Source organism: Protobothrops mucrosquamatus, unplaced genomic scaffold, assembly GCF_001527695.2.
Source record: "Protobothrops mucrosquamatus isolate PMUCROS unplaced genomic scaffold, P.Mucros_1.0 scaffold_198, whole genome shotgun sequence".
Lineage (NCBI taxonomy): Eukaryota > Metazoa > Chordata > Lepidosauria > Squamata > Viperidae > Protobothrops > Protobothrops mucrosquamatus.
Genome location: NW_015386274.1, coordinates 1,632,001 through 1,653,614, shown reverse-complemented (window position 1 = coordinate 1,653,614; position 21,614 = coordinate 1,632,001). Strand labels below are relative to the sequence as shown.

The window sequence follows — 21,614 nt, the reverse complement described above, 5'->3', positions numbered from 1 at the left end:
AGTGACTCCTAGTATTTTGCTGGAGGAAAACAGAGTTAATCTAACTGCGTACAGGAGAAAGTCTTTCTTAGGCATTGCTTTGTGGCATTAAGGATAGCAAAACATTGTTATTTCTCTGCCCTTATTATGTCCCTAGAGAGCCAGCCAGTGGTCCGGTTTAACATGACCCAATTTCTCTTAGGTAAGGAAAGTCTGAGAGAACATTTATAGAGCTGCTGTAAGGATTATTTTCAACATCATTCAGATAAAATCACTTGTATTTGGATTTAGGGTTGGACTCTAGTTAGCTGTACTGTTTTGGTAGTTCTCCTTTCCCCAGGGTTGGATCCAGTTGATGTTGGTAGGGTGGAAGAGATTGAACCTGAGGCCTCTGCTTTGTGGGCTTCCCCAGGACTCTGCTCTCTTCCTACTTCTGCTCCATATCTACATGAAACCATTGAGGAGGTCATCCTTGTGATTGTAATGGTATGTGCAACTGAGGAGGAAGAGTTGCAGCCTGGACTACAGTTTGATAAAAATCTGATTCTGAAGGAAGAGTTGGGGAAGAGAAACATCTCAGAAGGGATCCTCCTTAGTTTTGGGGAGAGTAAAAGTAATGGAAGGGAGAGGGTTTTTTAGACTTGCAAGGTTCTGTTAGTGTAATCTTATAGTAAAGATAGTATTTATTCATTTGCATTCCACCATAACTCGTAACATTCCAATATACACACTATAGCTCAAGGCAGCAAACATATACAACGTGCCTTCTTCCTCTCCCCCCCCCACAACAACAACCCTATGATGTGTTTGTCTGATAGTGACTAGCTTTCATGGCTAAGGCACCACTTCATCTCATGATCTCCTGTTTTCTAGCTCAGTGCCTTAACCACTAGACCAAACTGGCTCTCATAGTTGGTGCTTCTTGTCTGAACTACTTCAAAAGATTGAGAACAATACAGACAAGAGATGCCATTAAAATCTTTTTCTAGTGTTGAGCCTGTGGAGGTCTGGATGGGAAAGAATAGGATGTGGTTCAATCTTGGCAAAATTGAGTGGTTGTGGGTTTTGAGACCATGAATTTACAGATTTTGTACCTCTATCTCTGGATATGGATGCAGCAGTTCAAATGGAGTTGTTGCACTATTTGAGGGTCCTCTTCAACTATAGATCCTGCTTGGAGAGCCTTTATACAGATTATCTTGTGCACCAATTACATTCATTTCAGGATTGGCCTTACTCATAATAACTCATGCTATAGGAACCTCCCATTTGAACTATTGTAATAAGCTCTACAAGTGGTTGCCCTTAACATTCAGAAACTGCAGCTGACCCAGAATGCAGAACTTCCTGATGAGATACAAGGTTTGAGAGGAGACATCAAGCAGGTGAAGGACATAAAGTTGGTAAACAAGATAATCTGCTGGAAACTGAAGTAAATGAGGGAATTATCCTGGAAATTCATGCTAAAAAAATTCAGTTAAGATTCAGAGCAATTCCTGAACAACCTGAAGAGGACATCAGAGCAAGGATGATTAAAGCTTTGGCTGTGTTAATTGATTGTGACGAAAAAAGTCTCAACCTGGACATAGACAAGGCGTATTGACTGAACTCGAAATTTGCTGCTATGAGAAAATTGCCAAGGGATTATTTGGTCCACTTTGTAAGAAAAACAATAAGAGACTGTGTTCTGAACTATCATTTTAAATCGAAATTACGAATGTAGAATATAGAATGTAGACATAATTATTTTGAAGGAAATTCCTCTAAGAATTTTGCAAAAAGGGAAGGCCTACTCATTCCTTACAGATATTCTGAAGATGAGAAAAAAACTCTTTCGTTGGAATAAGTTTGAGGGGGTGACACTTACATACCATGAACAAAGATTTTGACTGAACTCTATAGATAAAGCCAACGTGTTTTTGAGCAGACATAAATTAATTTCAGAGACAGGTAATGAGATGGAGATGGATAAGTCTTCGGAAGCAGACCAGCTTCAAAAAATTGGTATTGAAGAAGAGATGACTGAGGTGTCTATACAGGAATCTGATGTTTCATTTAAAGATGGAAAGTAAACTCATTACATGGAATATCAATAAGGCTAATGCCCCATCTAAGCGTAAAAAAGTATTTCATTATTTGAGAAAACTTAATGCTGATATAATCTGTCTTCATGAAACACATATTTAAAAACAAGATGAGAAATATCTAATAAATAAAAGACTAGGAGGAATTTGTATCTGCTGGATCAAAAAAGATAAATGGAGTGGTTTTATACATAAAAACCTAATTTAAACCTAGCCAACTTCTATCAGATGACTATGGTAGATTCATAATAGTGGAAATTGAATTTAATGGAATAAAATCAATAGTGATTGGTCTATATGTGCCAAATGAGGGGGAAAAGCAATTTTTTTTGAGTATCTTATGGACCAACTCTTGCCTTTTTCATATGAAAATTGGCTTATGCTGGATGATTGGAATGGAGTGACTTTGCCATTTTGGGATAGAACATCTACTAAGGGAATCAACTATCTCAGGGCAAACTACCAAAGTCATTTTTTGAAATGATAGACAATTTATGCTAATAGACTCATGGAGGCATAAAAATGGCTTTGCAAGAAAATATACCTTTTTTTCAGAAAGACACAAATCTTTCTCCAGCAAATGGAGGAATGTAGACTCCACGGATGGGTGTTATTTGTCCTCTAGCCCAATCAGACCAAAACAATCAAAGTTGCCATGCCCCTTCAGGGTCTGACCATGCCCCAGTTTCTTTTGGTCTCAGCCCTGAAGAGACGTGAAATTTGGCTCCCGATTTAGCTCTTAGAGTTCAGGTAGTAAAAATTTACCATCCGTGGTTTCTTTACTTATTTCTGGTGGGAGAAAATTCGTTCAGACCTATTCAGAGCTGTACGGACTCTAAATTTCTTCACAGGCAAGCCCTTGCCGACAGCTAGCTGATCGTTACAAACGCTGCCTTGTGCAGCGTGGCGATCGCCATTCCTTTCCTCCCCCCTTCTTTCTTTGGATATTGCTCCTAATTCATTACATTGCCTAAAGTCTTCTTTCCGTTTTTCTGCCTACTTTCCTCCTAAATCGATCAAGTCACTCTCCAGGTTTCCTTCTCCCTAAGGAGAACATTAAAAAAAAAAAAAAAAGTTTAAATTCACCCGGATCGGCGCAGCCGCCATTTTAGGGGCCTTTGCACGATCGCAACTCTTAAAAAAAAAAAAAAAAGTCTAGACTACTGGGCGAGGGGCTTCCTCTCTCTATATTCACTTAGAGAGCCTCACTTTCGCGGGGACATAGGGGCTCCTATTCTCCTCCGTCAGAAGCAAACAGTTGATTATAGCTTCGGATCGTCGCGGCCGCCATTTTGGGCCTCCGCGCGATCACACTCTTCACTAATTTGGTCAAATTGTACTGGCTCATTTGTGAGAGGCAACTTCACGTGGGGGTATAGGGGATCCTATTCCCCCCTACTGGATCAGGCCCCTTGGCTTCTGGTCTTTCCCCCCTCCCCCCCCACCTCTGGACAGACGCCATTTTAATCAGCCTCGTGGCTGACAGAGAGAGTTCCTTGAGGCATACCTCCTCAGAGAATTTTTACAACTTCTTCATTATTTTCCAGCCTCTTATATTGTTACCTGCTGGTCCTTTTCACTCAGTGAATCAATTGGGCTGCTGTGACTTGCTTGCCTGTTCCACTGTCTGCATCTGGTGGCTGGCCAGTTGCTGTCCTAAGGGCCGCCACTAAGTGAGGCACGAGGGTTCCCTATAAAAAATAAAATAAAAAAAAATAAAAAATTATTAAAAAAAAATAATTAATTAATTAATAGATTATTATTGATCATACAAACCATCAATTCTTCATTGATTAGGGAACAGGACAGCTCCCTTGGGCTGAACGTGGCTTATATCGCGTGGTGTGACTCCACGCTTGTCGGTGGGCCGGACCTCACAGACCCTCGTGCAGGCCTGTCCCATCTTGGTGGGCCGTAGCCTTGTCTCCTGCAGATCAGGACGGATCCAGGGATCTCCTGGTGAGCGCCTGTTATTTTCTTGTTAGTGTACTATGGCGGATAACACCGCTCCACAGGCTTTCACCTCTGGTGGAAATGCAAAACGCAAGTCACCCAACCAAGAAGCACCATCAAAGGCCAAGGCCAAGGTCAAAAGGACCTCTAAGACGGCAGAGAAGCAGGCAGACTGCAAACATAGAGCGTTGGAACGACAATTTTCCAGAGCACAACAACGCACAATGCAGGTACAACCGGTTCCCACTTCCCTCCCCATTGCATCCACATCTGAAGGGCTACGACCTTCTCCCCTTCCACGGGCTTGGTCCCCTGAGCACACTCTCGATCCCTCGCCTGGATTCAGTAGGGATCATCTGTCCCTATTTGACCAAGGTCTGAGGATGCAAATCCAGGACCCAGATCCGACCACCGATCCGGGCCTATCCCAAATAGCATGTGACAACCAGGGTGAACCTTCTTTTGTGGCCCCCCTCAAATTCCGTCGGCATCATTCATCCCGACGGCAGCATGTCTCCGGTCCCCGGAGCATCCATCTTTCACCGCCCAGCTTCAGGCTATGATTTCACAGGCGGTGGCTCAAGCAATGGCATCTTCGGGGAGGACCCCTCCGGTCCCAGGGACTTCTTACCCTTCCACATCTGGAGGAACTACACATCCTAGGGATTATGAGCCCCCAGATCCGGCTTCTCCACTGCAATCTGAAGGAAGTGTGATCTCGGAATATTCCGAGCAGGTCCTCGAGGAGGGCCTGTGGTCAGATGATGAGGTCGCACATACGGAGGCTACTCCTCTGATTGGGGTATTTAACCCGGCTCTATTTTCCTCCCTCTTGCGCAAGGCCTGCGTTACCGGGAAGATTGAACCGGTGAAGCCCCAAACAGCCGATCAGGACTCTGCACAGAGCTCTGATCCACTGTTCCAGAAGCCTGTCACAAAGAACCAACAGATTCCTTGTCCCCCCATGTTTCTTCAATCCATTGAAGAACAATGGGGATCCCCTGGTACCTTCTCAGCTCTTGGGGGTATAGACCGTAAACTCCTGGATACGGTCCCTTCCCTCAACGAGGCTTTAGAGGTCCCGGGAGTGGATGAGGCTCTCTCCCCCATTCTATCGGACACCAAGATCCCAGGGGATATGTCTGAGGCCCTTAAGGCCGAGGACAAGAAATCTGAGATTTCCTTGCGTAGAACTCACCAGGCGTCGGCATTGGCGATAAGAGCTTCAACTTCTAATTCCTTCTTCGCCAGGATCTCATTGATTTGGCTCCGTGAGCTTCAGGCCAGGATTTCCCCAGATGAGTTGAGGGTACACCAGGATATCACTAAGTTGAAAGCTGCTCTGGAATATATGGCGGACGTGTCCCTGCAATCGGCCACTTATTCGGCCAGAGCCATAGCCTCCAACGTTGCTGCATGTAGGTTGTTTTGGCTAAAAAATTGGAGGGCCGACACTAAACATAAATGGCGGGTAGCAGCTGCTCCATATCAGAGTGGTCGCCTCTTTGGCGAGGCACTCTCTCCTTATTTAATTGAAAACAAGGAGAAAAAGAAGGTACTTTCTCACCTTTCTAAAAGGACGGGCAGACGTTTTACTCCATACAATCGACGCCCGTCATTTAGGTCTAACTCAGACCGAAATCCCTGGAGCGGGTATCGGCCCTTTCAAGCAGGGCCGGACCGCTCCTTGGACCGGTCCGGCAACAGGGACAGGCCAAAGCCACAATTCCAGGGCAAGCGATCTTTCCGTGGCAGGGGAGGTCGCCCCTTCTGAAAGACCAAGTGACTTGGGGCGGACTCCTCCCATCGGCGGAAGGCTGACACTATACTTCCACAAATGGGAGAGTACCACCACAGACAGCTGGGTTCTCACCACCATCAGAGACGGTTTATCTCTGGAATTCCTAGCTCCTCCCCCACGGCGCTTCATAGCCTGCCCCCTATCACGGAATCCCGTGAAACAAGGTCTCATGAGAGAGGCCATTTAACATTTACTCACCATAGAAGCAATAGAACTGGTACCACCAGATCAAAGAGGTCTCGGGTTCTACTCCATCCTCTTCGTGGTTCCCAAGACCTCAGGAGGATGGAGGGCAATACTCGATCTCAAGACCCTCAACTCATTCCTGGTGTACCAAAAATTCAAAATGCAAACCCTCCATTCGATTCTAGGCAGCATTCGACCGGGGGATTTCCTCACGTCCATAGATTTGTCAGAGGCTTACCTCCGCATCCCCATACATCCGGCTCACAGGCGATTTCTCAGATTCACGTATGCAGATCGCCATTATCAATACAAGGCCTTGCCATTCGACCTGTCATCAGCCCCCAGAGTTTTTACAAAAATCCTGACAGTCCTTGCCGCACAACTGAGATTAGTCCCGGTACGCCTCCAGTGCTACTTGGACGATATTCTGATTCAATCGTCCTCGGCACTGAACGCGTGCTTGGACGTCAAGCTGACGATCAGAACATTTCAGGATCATGGGTTCCTGATCAATTTTCAAAAGAGTCACCTATCCCCAACCAACCGGCTATTACACTTGGGCGCAATAATCGATACCAACCTGGGTCAAGTTTTTCTATCCCAAGAGCGTCGAACCAGCATACGCATGTTGGTCTCCAAGGTGCGCAGGGAAAAGCGGGTGACCCTGCTCCTTCTTTCGCAGCTGTTGGGAAAATTAATTTCCTGCATCGCTATAGTGCCCTGGGCCAGACTTCACACGAGACAACTCCAGTGGTTTCTGCTCCCTTATCAGAGGCGGGGAGAAGCCTGCTTTCCACAGAGGGTGCAGGTCCCAGTTCAGACCCTTTCTTCCCTTCTCTGGTGGCTATCCCCGGCTTTGGACAAAGGATCCATGTTCAGGGAACCAGTTCGCATAACCTTGACCACGGACGCCAGCTTATTCGGATGGGGGGCGCATCTACAACTTCATTTAGCGCAAGGTCAGTGGTCCAAAAGGGATCTCAAACAGAACATAAATTGGCTGGAGCTAAGGGCCATACACCTGGCACTTCGCCATTTCCACAAGATAGTGGAAGGCCGCCACGGGCTAGTCCTGATGGACAACGTGGCGGCAAAGGCCCACATCAACAGGCAGGGCGGAACACGATCTCGGGCCCTAATGTCGGAGGCACGATTACTGGGGGTGTGGGCGGAGAGAAATCTTCTGTCCCTAAAAGCGGAACACATTTCGGGGGTGGACAACCGCCAGGCGGATTTCTTGAGTCGGTCTATAGTAGACCACTCAGAGTGGCGTTTGCATCCCCGTCTCTTTCGAGAGATCACTCACCGGTTTGGTCGACCCACTGTCGACCTGTTCGCTTCCCCGGCGAACGCCCAGCTTCCCCGGTTTCTCTCTCGATACCCTTCTCAGGGTTCGGAGGGAGCGGATGCCCTTCGCACTCCTTGGCCGAGGGGCCTCCTATACGCATTCCCTCCTCTTCCCTTGATCCCGGCCGTCATCAGGAAGCTGTTGCAGGAACAAGCGGAACTGATTTTTGTGGCCCCACACTGGCCGAGGCGACCATGGTTCGCGGATCTCGTGAATCTCACCGTAGCTCCTCCGTGGAAAATTCCTCCAGAGCGGATAGTCCTAACACAGGGAGCCGTACAGCATCCGGATCCACAGTGGCTCCAACTGGCCGTATGGCATCTGAACGCCAGTTCCTAATGCAGGGATCTTACTCTTCAAGAGTAATTACTATGATCCAGGCTTCAAGGCGGCTGGCGACAAACCGGATCTACGATGCCACTTGGAGGAATTTTTGTGACTGGTGTGCCAACAAAGGTTTATCTCTTTCTTCCGTCACTATTCTGGGAGTTTTGGAATACCTCATGGATGGGGTGGATAGGGGCTTAGTGCCCAACACTATCCGTAGACAGGTAGCCGTGCTTTCTACGGTGTTCACCTTACCAACTCTACGCCACTATCCCATCATCCAGCGGTCCGATCCTTTATCAAGGGTGTAACCAATGCCAGGCCTCCTGTGGTGCATCGGTATCCTTCCTGGGAGTTGCCTCGAGTCCTACAGGCCCTTACAAGACTCCCCTTTGAACCTCTCGGGTCTTGTCCACTTCATCTTTTATCCTACAAAGTGGCCTTTCTGGTGGCAGTCACGTCGGCAAGGCGTGTTTCGGAACTGGCCGCGCTCTCTGTCAGGGAGGACCTATGTACCTTCCATCAAGACAGAGTGGTTTTGAGATTAGATCCCTTATTCATTCCCAAGGTGAATTCACTATTTCACCGGGCCCAGGAAATTATATTGCCGGATTTCTGTCCCAATCCCTCTTGTTCCCTTGAGCGCAAGTGGCACTCCTTGGATGTGCGCAGAGCACTGCGCCATTATCTTAAAAGAACGGCCACTTTTCGCAAATCGGAGGCGTTGTTTGTTTCTTTCCGCCTAGGCTCCAAGGGACAGAAGGTTACCTCTTCTACGATCGCCAGGTGGATCAAGGCCTGTATTGCTCAGGCTTACCGGACCTATTCCTTACCAGTCCCAGGTCGACTAACGGCCCACTCTACTCGTAGCGCTTCCACATCAGCGGCGTGGCAGACTCAGGCTACTATATCTGATATCTGTAGGGCAGCGACCTGGTCATCTCCCTCACCTTTCATTCGGCACTACAAGCTTGATATGTTTGCATCTGCTGAGGCCGCGTTCGGCCGCCGGGTTTTGCAGCAGGTGGTCCAATTTAGTGATGACACTTAACCGGCCTGCATCCCTCCAATGGGACCATAAGGGCTTTGGTATGTCCCATCCGTGGAGTCTACATTCCTCCATTTGCTGGAGAAGGGGCGTTGTCTTACCTGAACGCCTTTTCTCAGCAAAGAGGAATGTAGAATCCACTCCCTCCCTAGTCAGTTAGCAGTCAGGTTAGTGTCAATTCTTCGGGAGCCATCAAGTCACACAGACAATCACTGGCTTCGCCCTTTTCGAAACTGGGGCATGGTCAGACCCTGAAGGGGCGTGGCAACTTTGATTGTTTTGGTCTGATTGGGCTAGAGGACAAATAACACCCATCCGTGGATTCTACATTCCTCTTTGCTGAGAAAAGGCGTTCAGGTAAGACAACGCCCCTTCTCAAGGATCGACATGATATGGACCTCTAAAAATTTAGCAAATAAAACCATAACCCAATAGTTTTGGTTCTTAGAAAAAAAGTTTGAGTTATAGATGGAGATTAAATGAATCTATTTTACAAAAGGAGACAACTGTAAAGGACTGTAAAAAGAAATTACATGAATATTTTGATAATAATTTAGGTAAAGGGACAGATCTAATAACTGTTTGGAAGGCTAGTAAGGCATTATGAGGGGTTATTTTATGCAATACAATTGGTTAGAGAAGAAAAAATCTTTGGAAAAGACCCAAAAGACAGAAAGAAATTGATCGGACCCTAAAATTCTGCACCAAATTAACATACTACGTCAACAACTGTCTATGTTAACAGTCCAAGAAATAGAAATAAAATAGAGTTATGTGAAGCAAAGACATTTTGAGTTTGCAAATAAACCAGGGAGATGGTTGGCATATAGATTAAGAAAGGAGAGGGAAAAGAGAACGATTGAAAAAATTTGTGAAGGTAATAAAGTAATAACTGATAACAAACAGATTAAAAAATCTTTTCACAATTTTTATTCTAATTTGTATAGGATGCAGTAGTTAGATAGGTCAAAAATAGATGAATATTTGCTTAGACAAAATTTGCCGAAACTTTCACAAACTCAGAGACAATTTATGAGTGACCCAATAACTACCTTTGAAATATCAGAAGCTGTAAGAAAAATAAAATCTGGCAAAGCTCTGGCCCAGACAGACTTACAAGTCAATATTATAAATGTTTTGAAGGTGAATTTCTTCAGCCGTTAAAGGATATAATGAATGTTATATTACAGGGGAGAAAAATACCCCCAACATGGACAGAAGCTAATATTGTGCTACTTCCGAAGGAGGGTCAGGATGCCACAATGATAAAGAACTACAGACCAATCTCATTACTAAATAAGAATTATAAACTATTTGCTGCAATTTTGGCAGAAAGACTAAAAAAGCTTTTACAGGTATATATATTCATGACGACCAAGCTGGCTTTCTGCCAAAAAGGCAGCTAAGGAATAACATGAGAATGTTTTTGAATATTATTAAATACTTACAATATCACAACAAACAACAGGCAGTGTTAATATTCTTAGATGCTGAGAAGGCCTTTGACAACTTAAACTGGGTATTTATGTTTAAAGTTCTGCAAGAAATGGACTTTGGGGGGAATTTTATTCAAGGGGTCAAAGCTGTTTATACATTACAGCAAGCAAAAATGGTTATTAATGGCGATCTAACTAACTCGTGGGAAATTCCAAAGGGTACAAGACAAGGATGTCCACTATCTCCACTGTTGTTTATCTTGGTGCTGGAAGTCCTGAATAGAGATATCAGGCAAGGCGAGAAAATAAAAGGTATAAATGTTAAGAAGGAAGTGTATAAATTGAGGGCCTTTGCTGATGATTTGGTGATATTTCTCAAGACCCCAAAAATAATCTAGAACACTTGATGAGGAAACTAAATGAGTTTGGGTCCTTGGCCGGTTTTAAAACGAACAAGCAGAAAACATGAGTAAGAATATGACCTCACATGATGGTGATATATTGACTAAAATGTCTGGTTTTAGGGTTGAGAAAAAGGTGAAATATTTGGGGATTACGTTAACAAATTCAAACACAAACTTTTTTAAAAATAACTATGTACCTCTCTATGTGCCTGAGCAGGGGGTTGGACTAGATGACTTCCAAGGTCCCTGCCAACATCATCACCATCATCATCATTATTTTTTTTATATTATTATTATTATTATTATTATTATTATTATTATTATTATTATTATTATTATTATTATTATTATTATTATTACCGGTATTATGAAAAATTTTATAAGATGATGTACCATTGGTATTTAACACCAGATAAGTTATCAAAAATATATAAAGGCATTTCAAATGAATGTTGGAAATGTAAATGTAAAGAGGGGACTTTATGATGGATGTGTGACAAAGCAAGAAAATATTGGAGCAGGATTCATATGCTAATACAGAAAATTCTTAAAATGAATATAGAAAGAAAACCAGAGACTTTTCTTTTGGGGCTAAGGGACAAAGACCTAGAAAAAAATATGGAACTTGACAGCAGCAAGAGTATATGCTCAGAAATGGAAGACTACATCAATTCCCACAACGGAGGAATGGTTGCAAAAACTAATGGAGCTAGCAGAGATGGCTAAATTGACTGTACTGATTAAAGAAAAGAACACGAATACTTTTATTGCTACGTGAAAACCACTTCTGGACTTTGTGCTTGAGGTGGAAAAAAATGAAATTTTGATTTTGGGCTTTACCAATTAGATAGATTTGATGTTATCAAAATGGCTAGTTTATGTTATTTTGTAAAAGTAAAAAGCTGAGGTTTGATGTTGATATTCTATTTTACTGCACCAAAGGAAGTTGGAAGTCAATACCTTTTTTTCTTTTTTCTTCCTTCCCTCACTTTGCTATTCCGTTTTCCCTTCCCTATCTTTTCTGCTATTTACTTTTGTATTTTTGTTGTATATTATAAACTAATAAAAACTTATATGACAGATTAATTTGATTTTTTCCTGTACTTTTTTTTTAAAAAAAATATTGTTCAGCAAATATGAATTTTCCACATTTTGGGGAGATGTTTATCTGGCCATGGACAGATCAATATGTAATCTCTTTTTAAGTAAGAGTTTAGAAATCACTGTTAGTTTTTGCTAAAATACTAAATTAGCATTATTACTGTGTTACTACTGAGTATACAAATTGTAAGCCATTTTATGTTTAGAATTAGACAGTACTTTCTAAATACAAGAAAAATAATGATACAAAGTGTATTTGTATCATTCATATTTGAAGTATGCCATTAGATCTGTACACATAATTCTTGAAATTAACTAGAAACTGCTATAATTATTCTCCATATGTGGATTGTTATCAAAACTGTTTTGCAGTATTTTAACATTACTAAATGACATGCAATTCATCTTAATTTAGTTAATTTTGCCTACTGTTACCATATACTAGTTTTCCAGCTTTTTCTTTTGAACTGCTTATTTAATATCCCTCAGTACCAAGTGCAGTAAAACTTTAAAAAGCTTATTTTTATATCAACTTTATTATTACTCCAATTTATTTAAGACCTGTATAGCAAGAAGCCTATCGCGCCTGTCCCTACCAGCTCAGGAGCCGCTGACACCAGCAGCAGTAGCGCCAGTCCCGCTTCCAGAGCCCCGCCGGTCGCTACCAGTGTTCCATCGCCATCTGGCTCTGTCCCTGGAGCATCTGCCCCCTTTCGACCTCTCTTCAATGATTTTGGGCCCCCATCTATGGGCTACGTGCAGGCTATGAAGCCACCAGGTGCCCAAGGCTCCCAGAGCACATATACAGATTTGCTTTCTGTAATTGAAGAGATTGGCAAAGAGATCCGACCTACATACGCAGGTAGCAAGAGTGTTATGGAACAACTGAAGCGAGGCATTATTCATGCCCGAGCACTAGTAAGAGAGTGTCTGGCAGAGACAGAGCGCAATGCCCGCACGTAACACTCACTTCCTCCTGGCACCACCCTTGGAGGATCCTAGCACTTTCCAGCTAATCAATATTTTAGAATCTGGAGTTTCCCCCTTCCTTTCAAATCTTTCTACCAATCAGTGTCTCAAGTCTTAGAACTGTGATCGCCTTCAAAGACCTTTATACCAATTGGCACCTAAGAATCTGAAGTATCTCCATTTGCATCACAGAACTTCCCATCAATTGGCATTCTGGGAATATATACAGAAAACGTTCATTGTGCATATCCTTGGTTTACTAGTCAAAATAATTGCTGGTGACAAGTTCTATATCTTTATAAAATACATGAGGTTTTTGAAGAAATAAAAATCTTTAGAATTTGGATTATCTCTTCTTCACTATGCTTTTCTATTTTTTTTTAATGTGGTGAGGGAAATATTCTCTACCTCGCTAAAATATTCCTGAAGGGCATGTATTGCAAGATATGCTTCCTTAGTAAAGCAGTATGAAGCCCTCATTTCCTCTTGCAACAAGAGTCTCAACCAGTGATCACTGAGCCTATATTGCAAAACTTGTAATAAAATGTTTCTACTGTGTAGCAAAAACAAAACAAAACATTTTTAGAAGTGTACTTTTTCCTGTGTGAAGTGTCAGAACAGGCTAGTTTGTAGACTGGTATTCCACAGTGAATATTAATGTATTCATCTGGTACATAATAGTTGAATGGCCATATAAACTATAACAACTGAACAACATTTAACCATTGTTATAGTTGAATTTCCCTGATGGTTTCCTTTGCATGTTTTCCTGACAAGTTCTGTGGTAATGGATTGCATAAATATTTGCACTGAAAACTGGACATTATTGCATTTCTTGACTTGCTCTTTAAATAAGGAAATATGCTGAAGCATATCTTCAAGAAGACTTGGGTCCTAAAGAGTCAGAGAAATGGTCCAAATGTATATTTTGCAAAGTATTAGAAAAAGTAATAGTGAAAGAGAGTAAACAAATAGTTATGAAAATAGTTCTACAAATAGTATAGCAATATTATATTTTAAGCTAAGATGGGGAAAGATAGGAATTTTAATTAATATGTTGAAATATAGGTCCCTATTTAAACAACAAGAAGTCTAATATTCATTGATACATGCAGGCTGAAACATATATCAAGATAAATCACCAAAATTTCATTCTTATTCCTATAATGTTGTGTTCTGATGAGCAGGCCCATATTTAAACACTAAGAAATCTAATATTGTAAGCTTTGCAAGGTAGGCCAGGCAGGAAACATAACCAGAGGAACTAATTCTACTTGATTGTAAAGCTACATTAACAGAATCTTGTAAATCTGAGTACAATTCTGCGCCATCTCCTTTACAGCCCAAAAAACTTGGGAGGGTCTCTTCTGAGCCTTTCCCCCATCCACTATCCACCTGCAAGCTATGCCTTTTCTTATCTGACTATTCCCTTGTCAGTGTCTCGTTGTCCAGTCTCCTATAGTCTTTCCCACATATTATTACAAATAGGCTCTGATATACATAGAGAGGGTAAAAATGTTGTGCTAGGGTTCATCTGTTGATGAAACACTGCCTTATAATGTTTATTAGTAACTACTGGAGTGATTATGTCCATGTGCTGATGATGATCTACATCAGTGGTTCTCAACCTTTTTAATGCCGTGACCCCAACCGGTCGTAAGTCGAGGACTAAACCGGTCGTAAGTCGAGGACTAAACCGGTCATAAGTCGAGGACTAAACCGGCCGTAAGTTGAGGACTACCCAACTGGTCGTAAGTCGAGGACTTTCCCTGCCCGGGAGCGCCGCGCATGCGTGGTTCCGCCCCCTGCACCGGCCGAGGTGTAGCTGGCAAGCGGCAGAGATGGAGCAGGCCGACCACCAGTTGGCCCAGCCCAAGGGAGGTAAGGCACCCGCCGGAAAAGGGAGAAAAAAATGGCGGACAAAAAAAATGGACAAAAAAAATGGCGGACAGCCTTGCTTGGCGACCCCCATAAAATGGTCGATCGACCCCAAATGGGGTCCCGACCCACAGGTTGAGAACCACTGATCTACATCATAATAATTGAGTCAGATAAAGAGGTTTGTTAGGATGTACGTTCAATTCAGTCAAATACTGACAGTTTTCTTGGCAACATTTTCAGAAGTGACTTTCTGTTGTCTTCTTCCTAGGGCTGAAAGAAAGTGACTTGCCTTGATTTTAACTGGCTTCATGCCTAAACTGGCTTCATGCCTAAGGTGGGACTAGAATTTATGGTCTCCTGGTGGGATGGGGGGTGTTTGGTTTTTATTCCCCCCCCCCGTCTGCTGGGTGGTTGCAGCAGGTTTTGGTCACTTCACATGACCCTGGGACACTGTGACCGTCATAAATATGAATCAGTTGCCAAGCATCTGAATGTAAATCACAAGACCCTGGAGATGCTGCAACATTCCAGCTGATCAGCGCTTCTGCAGGGCTCAGCAGAAGTTCCAGGATCAGTGCTAAGCTCCAGCTGGAGTCTGGCGCTGATCCTGGCGCTTCCACTGAGTCCTGACAGCCCCAAAGAAGCGCCGATCAGCTGGAAAGCGGCACTGACCCTGGTGCTTCCGCTGAGCTCTGACAGCCCTGCAGCTCCAGCCGTCTCTCGCTCAGGCTTGTGCGGTGCTGCCACCGGTTCAGCTCATTCCCCTCCCCCGCTACCACTTTTCTAGGATGGTCGCGTACCACCTGCCAGGTGCCAATGTACCACAGGTGGTACCCGTACCACTGGTTGAAAAGCCTTGATTTAAACAACAATGTTATGAAAACTTAGACAGTGCAACAGATTCTTAGGAAAATTGGAAAAAGGTGCTAGGTAGTCAGTATGGCCATTATACTATAATAGTAAATTTATTGTATTGGCTGGAGTAGATAGCCTTTATTTAACAAAGATTAACACTCTGATATTAACAATATCTGATATCTGCCTGCCTGCAACAAACACATATTTGTAGTACTTTTATATTTTTGCACTAATCAGAAACATTGCCTGATCTATATGTCAATGAAGATTCTCAATCATCCAGGTAAAGTTATCTGAAAGCTGAGTCATGGCAACTGGATTTATTTTCTTGTTGGTTTGAGATATTTCACGGCTTATCCAAGCAACTTCAGTTGTCATGATTCAACTTTCAAACGATTGCCTGATCTACTTTGGAAGTGCAGTTTTAAAGCAACTGGCATTGTATCAGGATGCTTTTTTAAGCAATATTGTAAGGAGTTGTGAGAATAAAACGTCTTTTCCATTGTTTCAGAAACAAGTGTGATACTATGCAATCCTTCTGAGTCAAATAAACATTCTTTAGTTTTAATGAATCTAAAAATAATACTTTACCTTCAACTAGAAGGAATGGGTACTGTCATGCTAGATCAGTAACACTGAATCTTTTGGGCGCGGAATCTTTTAGTTATAAAACGCCTAACTTGACTCTCGTGACATGTCACACCCACCCACTCCCAAACAAAAGAGAACCAATTATTTATGTCCCTCTCCATTTATGCCACTCTGAACAATGGCACTTGATGGCAGTGCCAAGACTGGCCCAAAGTTGAGGCATGGGCTTCAACTTCAGCCCTAGCATTACCACTGTCACTCAAAAAGGCTGCTTCACTTCATTCCCCAAGGTGTGTGAGCTTTTGGGAAAGGCATGATTTCCCCTGTGGCCCAGTGCTCCCCAAGATCTGCCATGTACTACTTACCTTCAGGCAGTATTCTCTTTCTGTTAACAGGCCCCTGCGACCTACCCAAGGCAGTTTTGGGTTGCATGAGGCCTTCTTTCTTCACAACTATTTAATAATAGTTTAAATAGTTAAGCATCCTAGGGTCCTTTCGAAGGGAATGGAGAGAAACTAATTTTAGGTAGGTTGCCTGATGCAACTTTCTCCCCACCAGTCCCTTTTACTAGAAACAATTTTATTTTACTTTGACTCTTTTGGACAGTTTTGTAATTTGTTAAATGTTGCTGATTGGATTATGGGTATTCATTCATATATTTTAAAAATTAGAAAAATCTTTCTGGATTTCCCACCCTAATTTTGTACTGTATCATTATGCTTTCCCTTCTAGTGGAGGCGATAGTGGAGTTTGACTACAAGGCTCAACATGATGATGAGCTGACAATCACTGTAGGTGACATCATCACCAACATCAGAAAGGAAGATGGAGGTTGGTGGGAAGGACAGCTCAAAGGCAGAAGAGGTTTGTTCCCTGACAACTTTGTAAGAGTGAGTACAAAGTGAAAACTGTTAATTGTTTTATGTCATCAACTTACATTATCTTGTTGAGATGCAGGTTTGCAATATTGGGAGCCAAACTGAAAACTGAATTATTTGAAAAGCTTTATGAAAAAAATTAAATGATACCTGTTGTTTTGGTTATAATTGCTACTGATGTATTGTTTTTGTGATATTTTCATAATCACCGTTTATTTTTATTTAGTGTTTCATTTGTATTAATATTGATGTAAAACATTGAGAAACAGGTTCAGTTGTGGCAGTATACAAAAAAGTAAACAATGACTTTTTATCAAATTGAAGGTAAAGATTTGAGCATAAAAAAAGAACAGAGCACAATTACATATGTGTAGATATGTTTAATTATTTTATAAAAATCACAATTATATAGCACATAGTTTATTTTTAAGATATGTATTTAAAATATTGCATTTAAGACATAATAGAGATTTGTGAAGACAGAGGGTGCTAAGAATCATCAGGGTAAATCAGGCTGCCTTTGGACTTTGGACATAGGAATGGTCAACATTCAAACAATGAAAACAGATGCCCATCTAGAAGAACTGCTGATTAAATTCAACAATATCCATTGGGCTATCATTGGATTATGTGAAACACGACAAAAAAATGAAAAAATAGTTGAACTTGATAGGACTGGGCATTTACTCTACACTAGAGATACCGAAGGTGGACGATTTGGCGAACTTGGTTTTCTCATCAACCAAAAACTGAAAGACTGTTGTAAAATTTGAAAGTATATCAGACAGAATAGCTCATTGCATCATTCAATTGAACAAACTATACAAGCTTCAAATCTTACAAGCTTACATGCCAACAATAAGCTATAGTGATGATGACGTCGAACAGTTTTACAACAATGTGGCCCGCCTTCAAGATAAAGAAAAATGCCAATACAAAATACTAATTGGTGACTTTAATGCAAGGAAGAACAATACCTGGAGAAAAAGCAACTGGCCCATATGGAAGTGGTGAAGGAGATAATAAAGGTGACAGACCAATAAATTTTGCTGAAGGACAGGAACTGTATATCATGAACTCATTTTACAAGAAAAAAGCTAGCAGAAAATGGACATGGAAGAGTCCATCTGGGTACACAAGTGAGATTGACTACATTGTGTCAAGTGATAAAACCATATCCTGCAATTGTACTGTCATCAATCGTTTTAATGTTGGAAGTGGCCATAGAATGGTACGAGCTAAAGTGAAGATAGACTGTCGAAAAGTGCGTATGAAAATGATAAAGACATCACAAAAAACAAAAATAAAGAGTGATAAACTGTTAGAGAAGAACAGTGATTTTGAGATTAATCTAAATCACTTTGCTCTATTGCAAGATTTGGAAGAGATGAATATTACAGACCAAAATGAACAAATAGTCAAAAACATCCTTGAATCTGCTACATCTATAGCACTGCCGGAAAAACACCTTGTACAGTCTCTGATGAAACTATTGATTTAATGCAAATACGATGGACAATGAAGAATGCCAGAAGTTTCACTAATAAATTGGAGTATATTGAACTTTGTAAGACCTTAGGAAAACGTATCCAAGATGAAATGCATCAGTTTAATGTGAAACTTGTGGAAAATGCAATTGAAGAAAACAAAGGGATTAATGGAGCAAAATGCAAGCTTATAAATACAAGAAATAAGGCTTTTGCATTAAAACATGAAGATGGTTCTTGTGTGTAGAACAAGATAGGAAATGTCTGGTATGCACCTGGAGTTTATAATGAAGCTGTGGAAGTAGCAAAAAGCTGTCATCATGAAAGGCAATTCAAGAGGGAGGAAGACCATGGGTACAATGTCCTTTCAAAAAACTACAGCTGGGCTTTATATAGCTACCAAAGGCTAACAGTTTTCAATATGTGTTATTATGTAGGCATCAGCTCACCTACTGGGTAGAAGTTTTCCCTTGTCATGCCACTGCACGTGAAACAGCCTGGCACCTATTAAAAGATATAGTGCCAAGGTTTGGGGTGCCTAATGTCTTAGACATGAACTGAGGGAAACACTTTGTGTCACAGGTGATTGACACATATGTTGCAAGCTCTAGGGACAACCCAGAACCTTCATGTACGCCTTACCACCAGGCTTTTTCTGGGGGTAGAACATCAGAATAGGAAGCTTAAGACCTTCCTAGGCAAACTTTGTCAGGAGACACACCTGCCATGACCTCAAGTGCTCTATTCAATCTAAGAACCAAACCTAGATGAAACTTAGGCATCTCCCCTTTTGAATTACTCTTTGGCTGCCCCCAGACACCATGAAGGGTTTCAATCCCCACTCCCTTAGCCTAAAAAGGGGGGAGGTGGTCTTATCATCCTATCTTTCAGCCTTGCACCAGCAGCTCCAGAGATTGTGGAAACATAGTGCCTTGACACAGACATTGCCACTCGAAGAGAATCTTTATCCCTTCGAGCCAGGAGACTGAGTCTGAATCAAGTCATTCTCCCAGAAATCCCCCCCCCCATGCAACCCAGGTGGAAACAACTTAAACAGTCATAAAGGTAGCAGAGAAGGATGCCTGGATCTATTGGACCCACATCAAGCTGGCAGTTTTTGACCATAGCATTGAACCAGCCCCGACGCCGAAGGTGTCACCTCTAAGACTGAAGAAGGACACAGAGACAGACAAATGGGCATTAAGGATTATATTTTGAGATGAGAACCATGGGGAAGACTGGGAGGGATTTAAATGTGTTCTAGCATTGTACCTGATATATTCTGTGACACAGCTGACCAACTGATTTATTGAAACAAATCTGTTCCTTGACAACGAAAATATATGGGTATATTTGGCAAATGAACTGTTAAATGCTACATAATTCTATATAAAAGGGGAAGGTTGGTAAGGATATTTTGTCAACCTGCCTCATAGGCCCATAAGCCACCCAAAATTTCACTTGATTTAGAGATTTCTATTTAATAGTTTCATATTCCACCATTTTTGACCCAGCACAAATTTTAAAGAAGAAAGCACTGTTAATGTAACTAATGAGATGGATGCTTCAAAATGGACAGTTATATAACTCCAAGGGCACCAGATTGCCAAAACTTGAATAATACTGCCCTCTCCTGCAACCATACCAAGATAATTCCCTTTGCATATAACCATATCAAACTTCCCTTGTTGTGGTTCATACTCTATGACACAAAGGCTTATTTGTACATCCCAATGCCACTGGGGGACCCTGTACCCTGGGACAGTTAGAAGTTTTCATGCCCTCCCTAAGAGGTGGCAGAGAAGGGGTCTCCAAATCCTAACATCTGATTGTGACTCCCAAATGCCCTTATTCACCAAAATGGAATATGTGGCACTAGCAGCATCATTGGTAGGTGTGCCAGCACTTGCTGTGGGTAATGTAAGAAACATAAGCAGTCTGGCATGCACCCTCATAAAAAGTCTAAATTCGACCTCCCAAGCCCTAGATGCCCTGAACAGGGAACTGAGACAGGTTAGAGAAGCTATACTTGAAAATAAGGCAGCCATTGATTACTTACTACTGAGACACAATTATGGCTGCTCGGAGTTCCAAGATATGTGTTGCTTCAATTTAACTGAATACTCAGAACTAGTAGAGAGTGACATGAAACATTTAAAAGAACTATTGCATGGTATTGGCTATGACAAATTCTCCTTTGACCTACCTGGGCTCTTCTCTTGGCTGTCAGACCTCCATTTATTAAGGCACTCCTTTTGGGGGCTGCTACTGTGGTCACCTTGGGGATCCTTCTCTGCTGCCTCTGCCAGTGCATACCCCTATGCTTAAACAATTTGAGAAACTGCCTCCCCACTTCATCAAAAAGAGACACAAGACAGATATTGTTAATGATGTATAAAATAGACAAAAATATGAACTTTACTTCAATTAAACAGGATTGTGCTGAATGTTGTTTCACAAGTATTAGCACAAAACGGAGAATTGTACGGAGCCCCCCCCAAAAAAAATTAGGCGAGTAACTGTTTTATATTAATGAAGAAAGGATTAAATGGATTAAAGCACTACAACCTTGAATGTTTCAAGTGTTTTGATGATTCATCTTGGATTATGGGCTTGTAGCCATCTTGTCACTTCACTCTTCTCTTGAAATCAGTAGCGGGATTCTAGCACTGCAGTCCCCATTCATGAGAAAAGAAGAAGAGCCTCATTTATAGGGATAATGATTGGTAATTGAGAGCCCAGCTGGAATCTACTTTTCATTTATAAACGACAGTAATGTCGCTTATAGGCCTTTCAGTCTTTTTCATTGACCAAAGCTGGCACCTCTGAGATGATCTAGACCAGTGGTTCTTAACCTTTTTGAACGAATCGCCCCCTTGAGCCAATGAGGAAGTTGTCATCGCCCCCCTCCCCCAACATAACCTCTCAATCACAACTTTGCAATACTGAAGACCTCTTAAAATGTGAAATGAATTTATATAAACTTTCATTTCTCTCCCCCAGAATAAAGTTAATAATTTTGTGGATGTGAGGGCTGGGCAAGGTTTGAATATTCAGAGACTTTTAATAATTACATTTTAATCCATATATCACAGGGTAGTCAAGCTACGTAGAACCACAACTGCTAGCTTGAAATGAGTGAAAATGAGAGATTTTCAGGGGGAGTGCTGGCTGTGTTTTCACTGTGCCTTTAGAGCAGACTGGGTGGGTGGTCAAATCTTTCCTCTCCCTCCCTTCCCCCTTCTTTCTCCAGGTGAGGAGAGAGAAAGAGAGGGAGAGAGAG

General features: G+C 42.1%; 2 protein-coding genes across 2 annotated transcripts in view; both read left to right on the top strand.

Moving 5' to 3' along the window:
• Positions 1 to 21,614, top strand: part of SH3KBP1 (SH3 domain containing kinase binding protein 1) — a 196,218-nt gene that overhangs the window by 10,550 nt on the left and 164,054 nt on the right. Inside the window, exon 2 of the mRNA XM_015825255.1 lies at positions 16,699 to 16,856. Within this exon, the coding sequence (XP_015680741.1) occupies positions 16,699 to 16,856 (158 nt within the window). The remainder of the gene's footprint in view (positions 1 to 16,698; positions 16,857 to 21,614) is intronic.
• LOC107295975 (cyclin-dependent kinase 2-associated protein 2) lies at positions 11,434 to 12,647 on the top strand. The gene is made up of 2 exons (XM_015825314.1): positions 11,434 to 11,440; positions 12,368 to 12,647. The coding sequence occupies exons 1-2, from the start codon at positions 11,434 to 11,436 to the stop codon at positions 12,628 to 12,630; spliced, it is 270 nt and encodes an 89-aa protein (XP_015680800.1). The 3' UTR covers positions 12,631 to 12,647.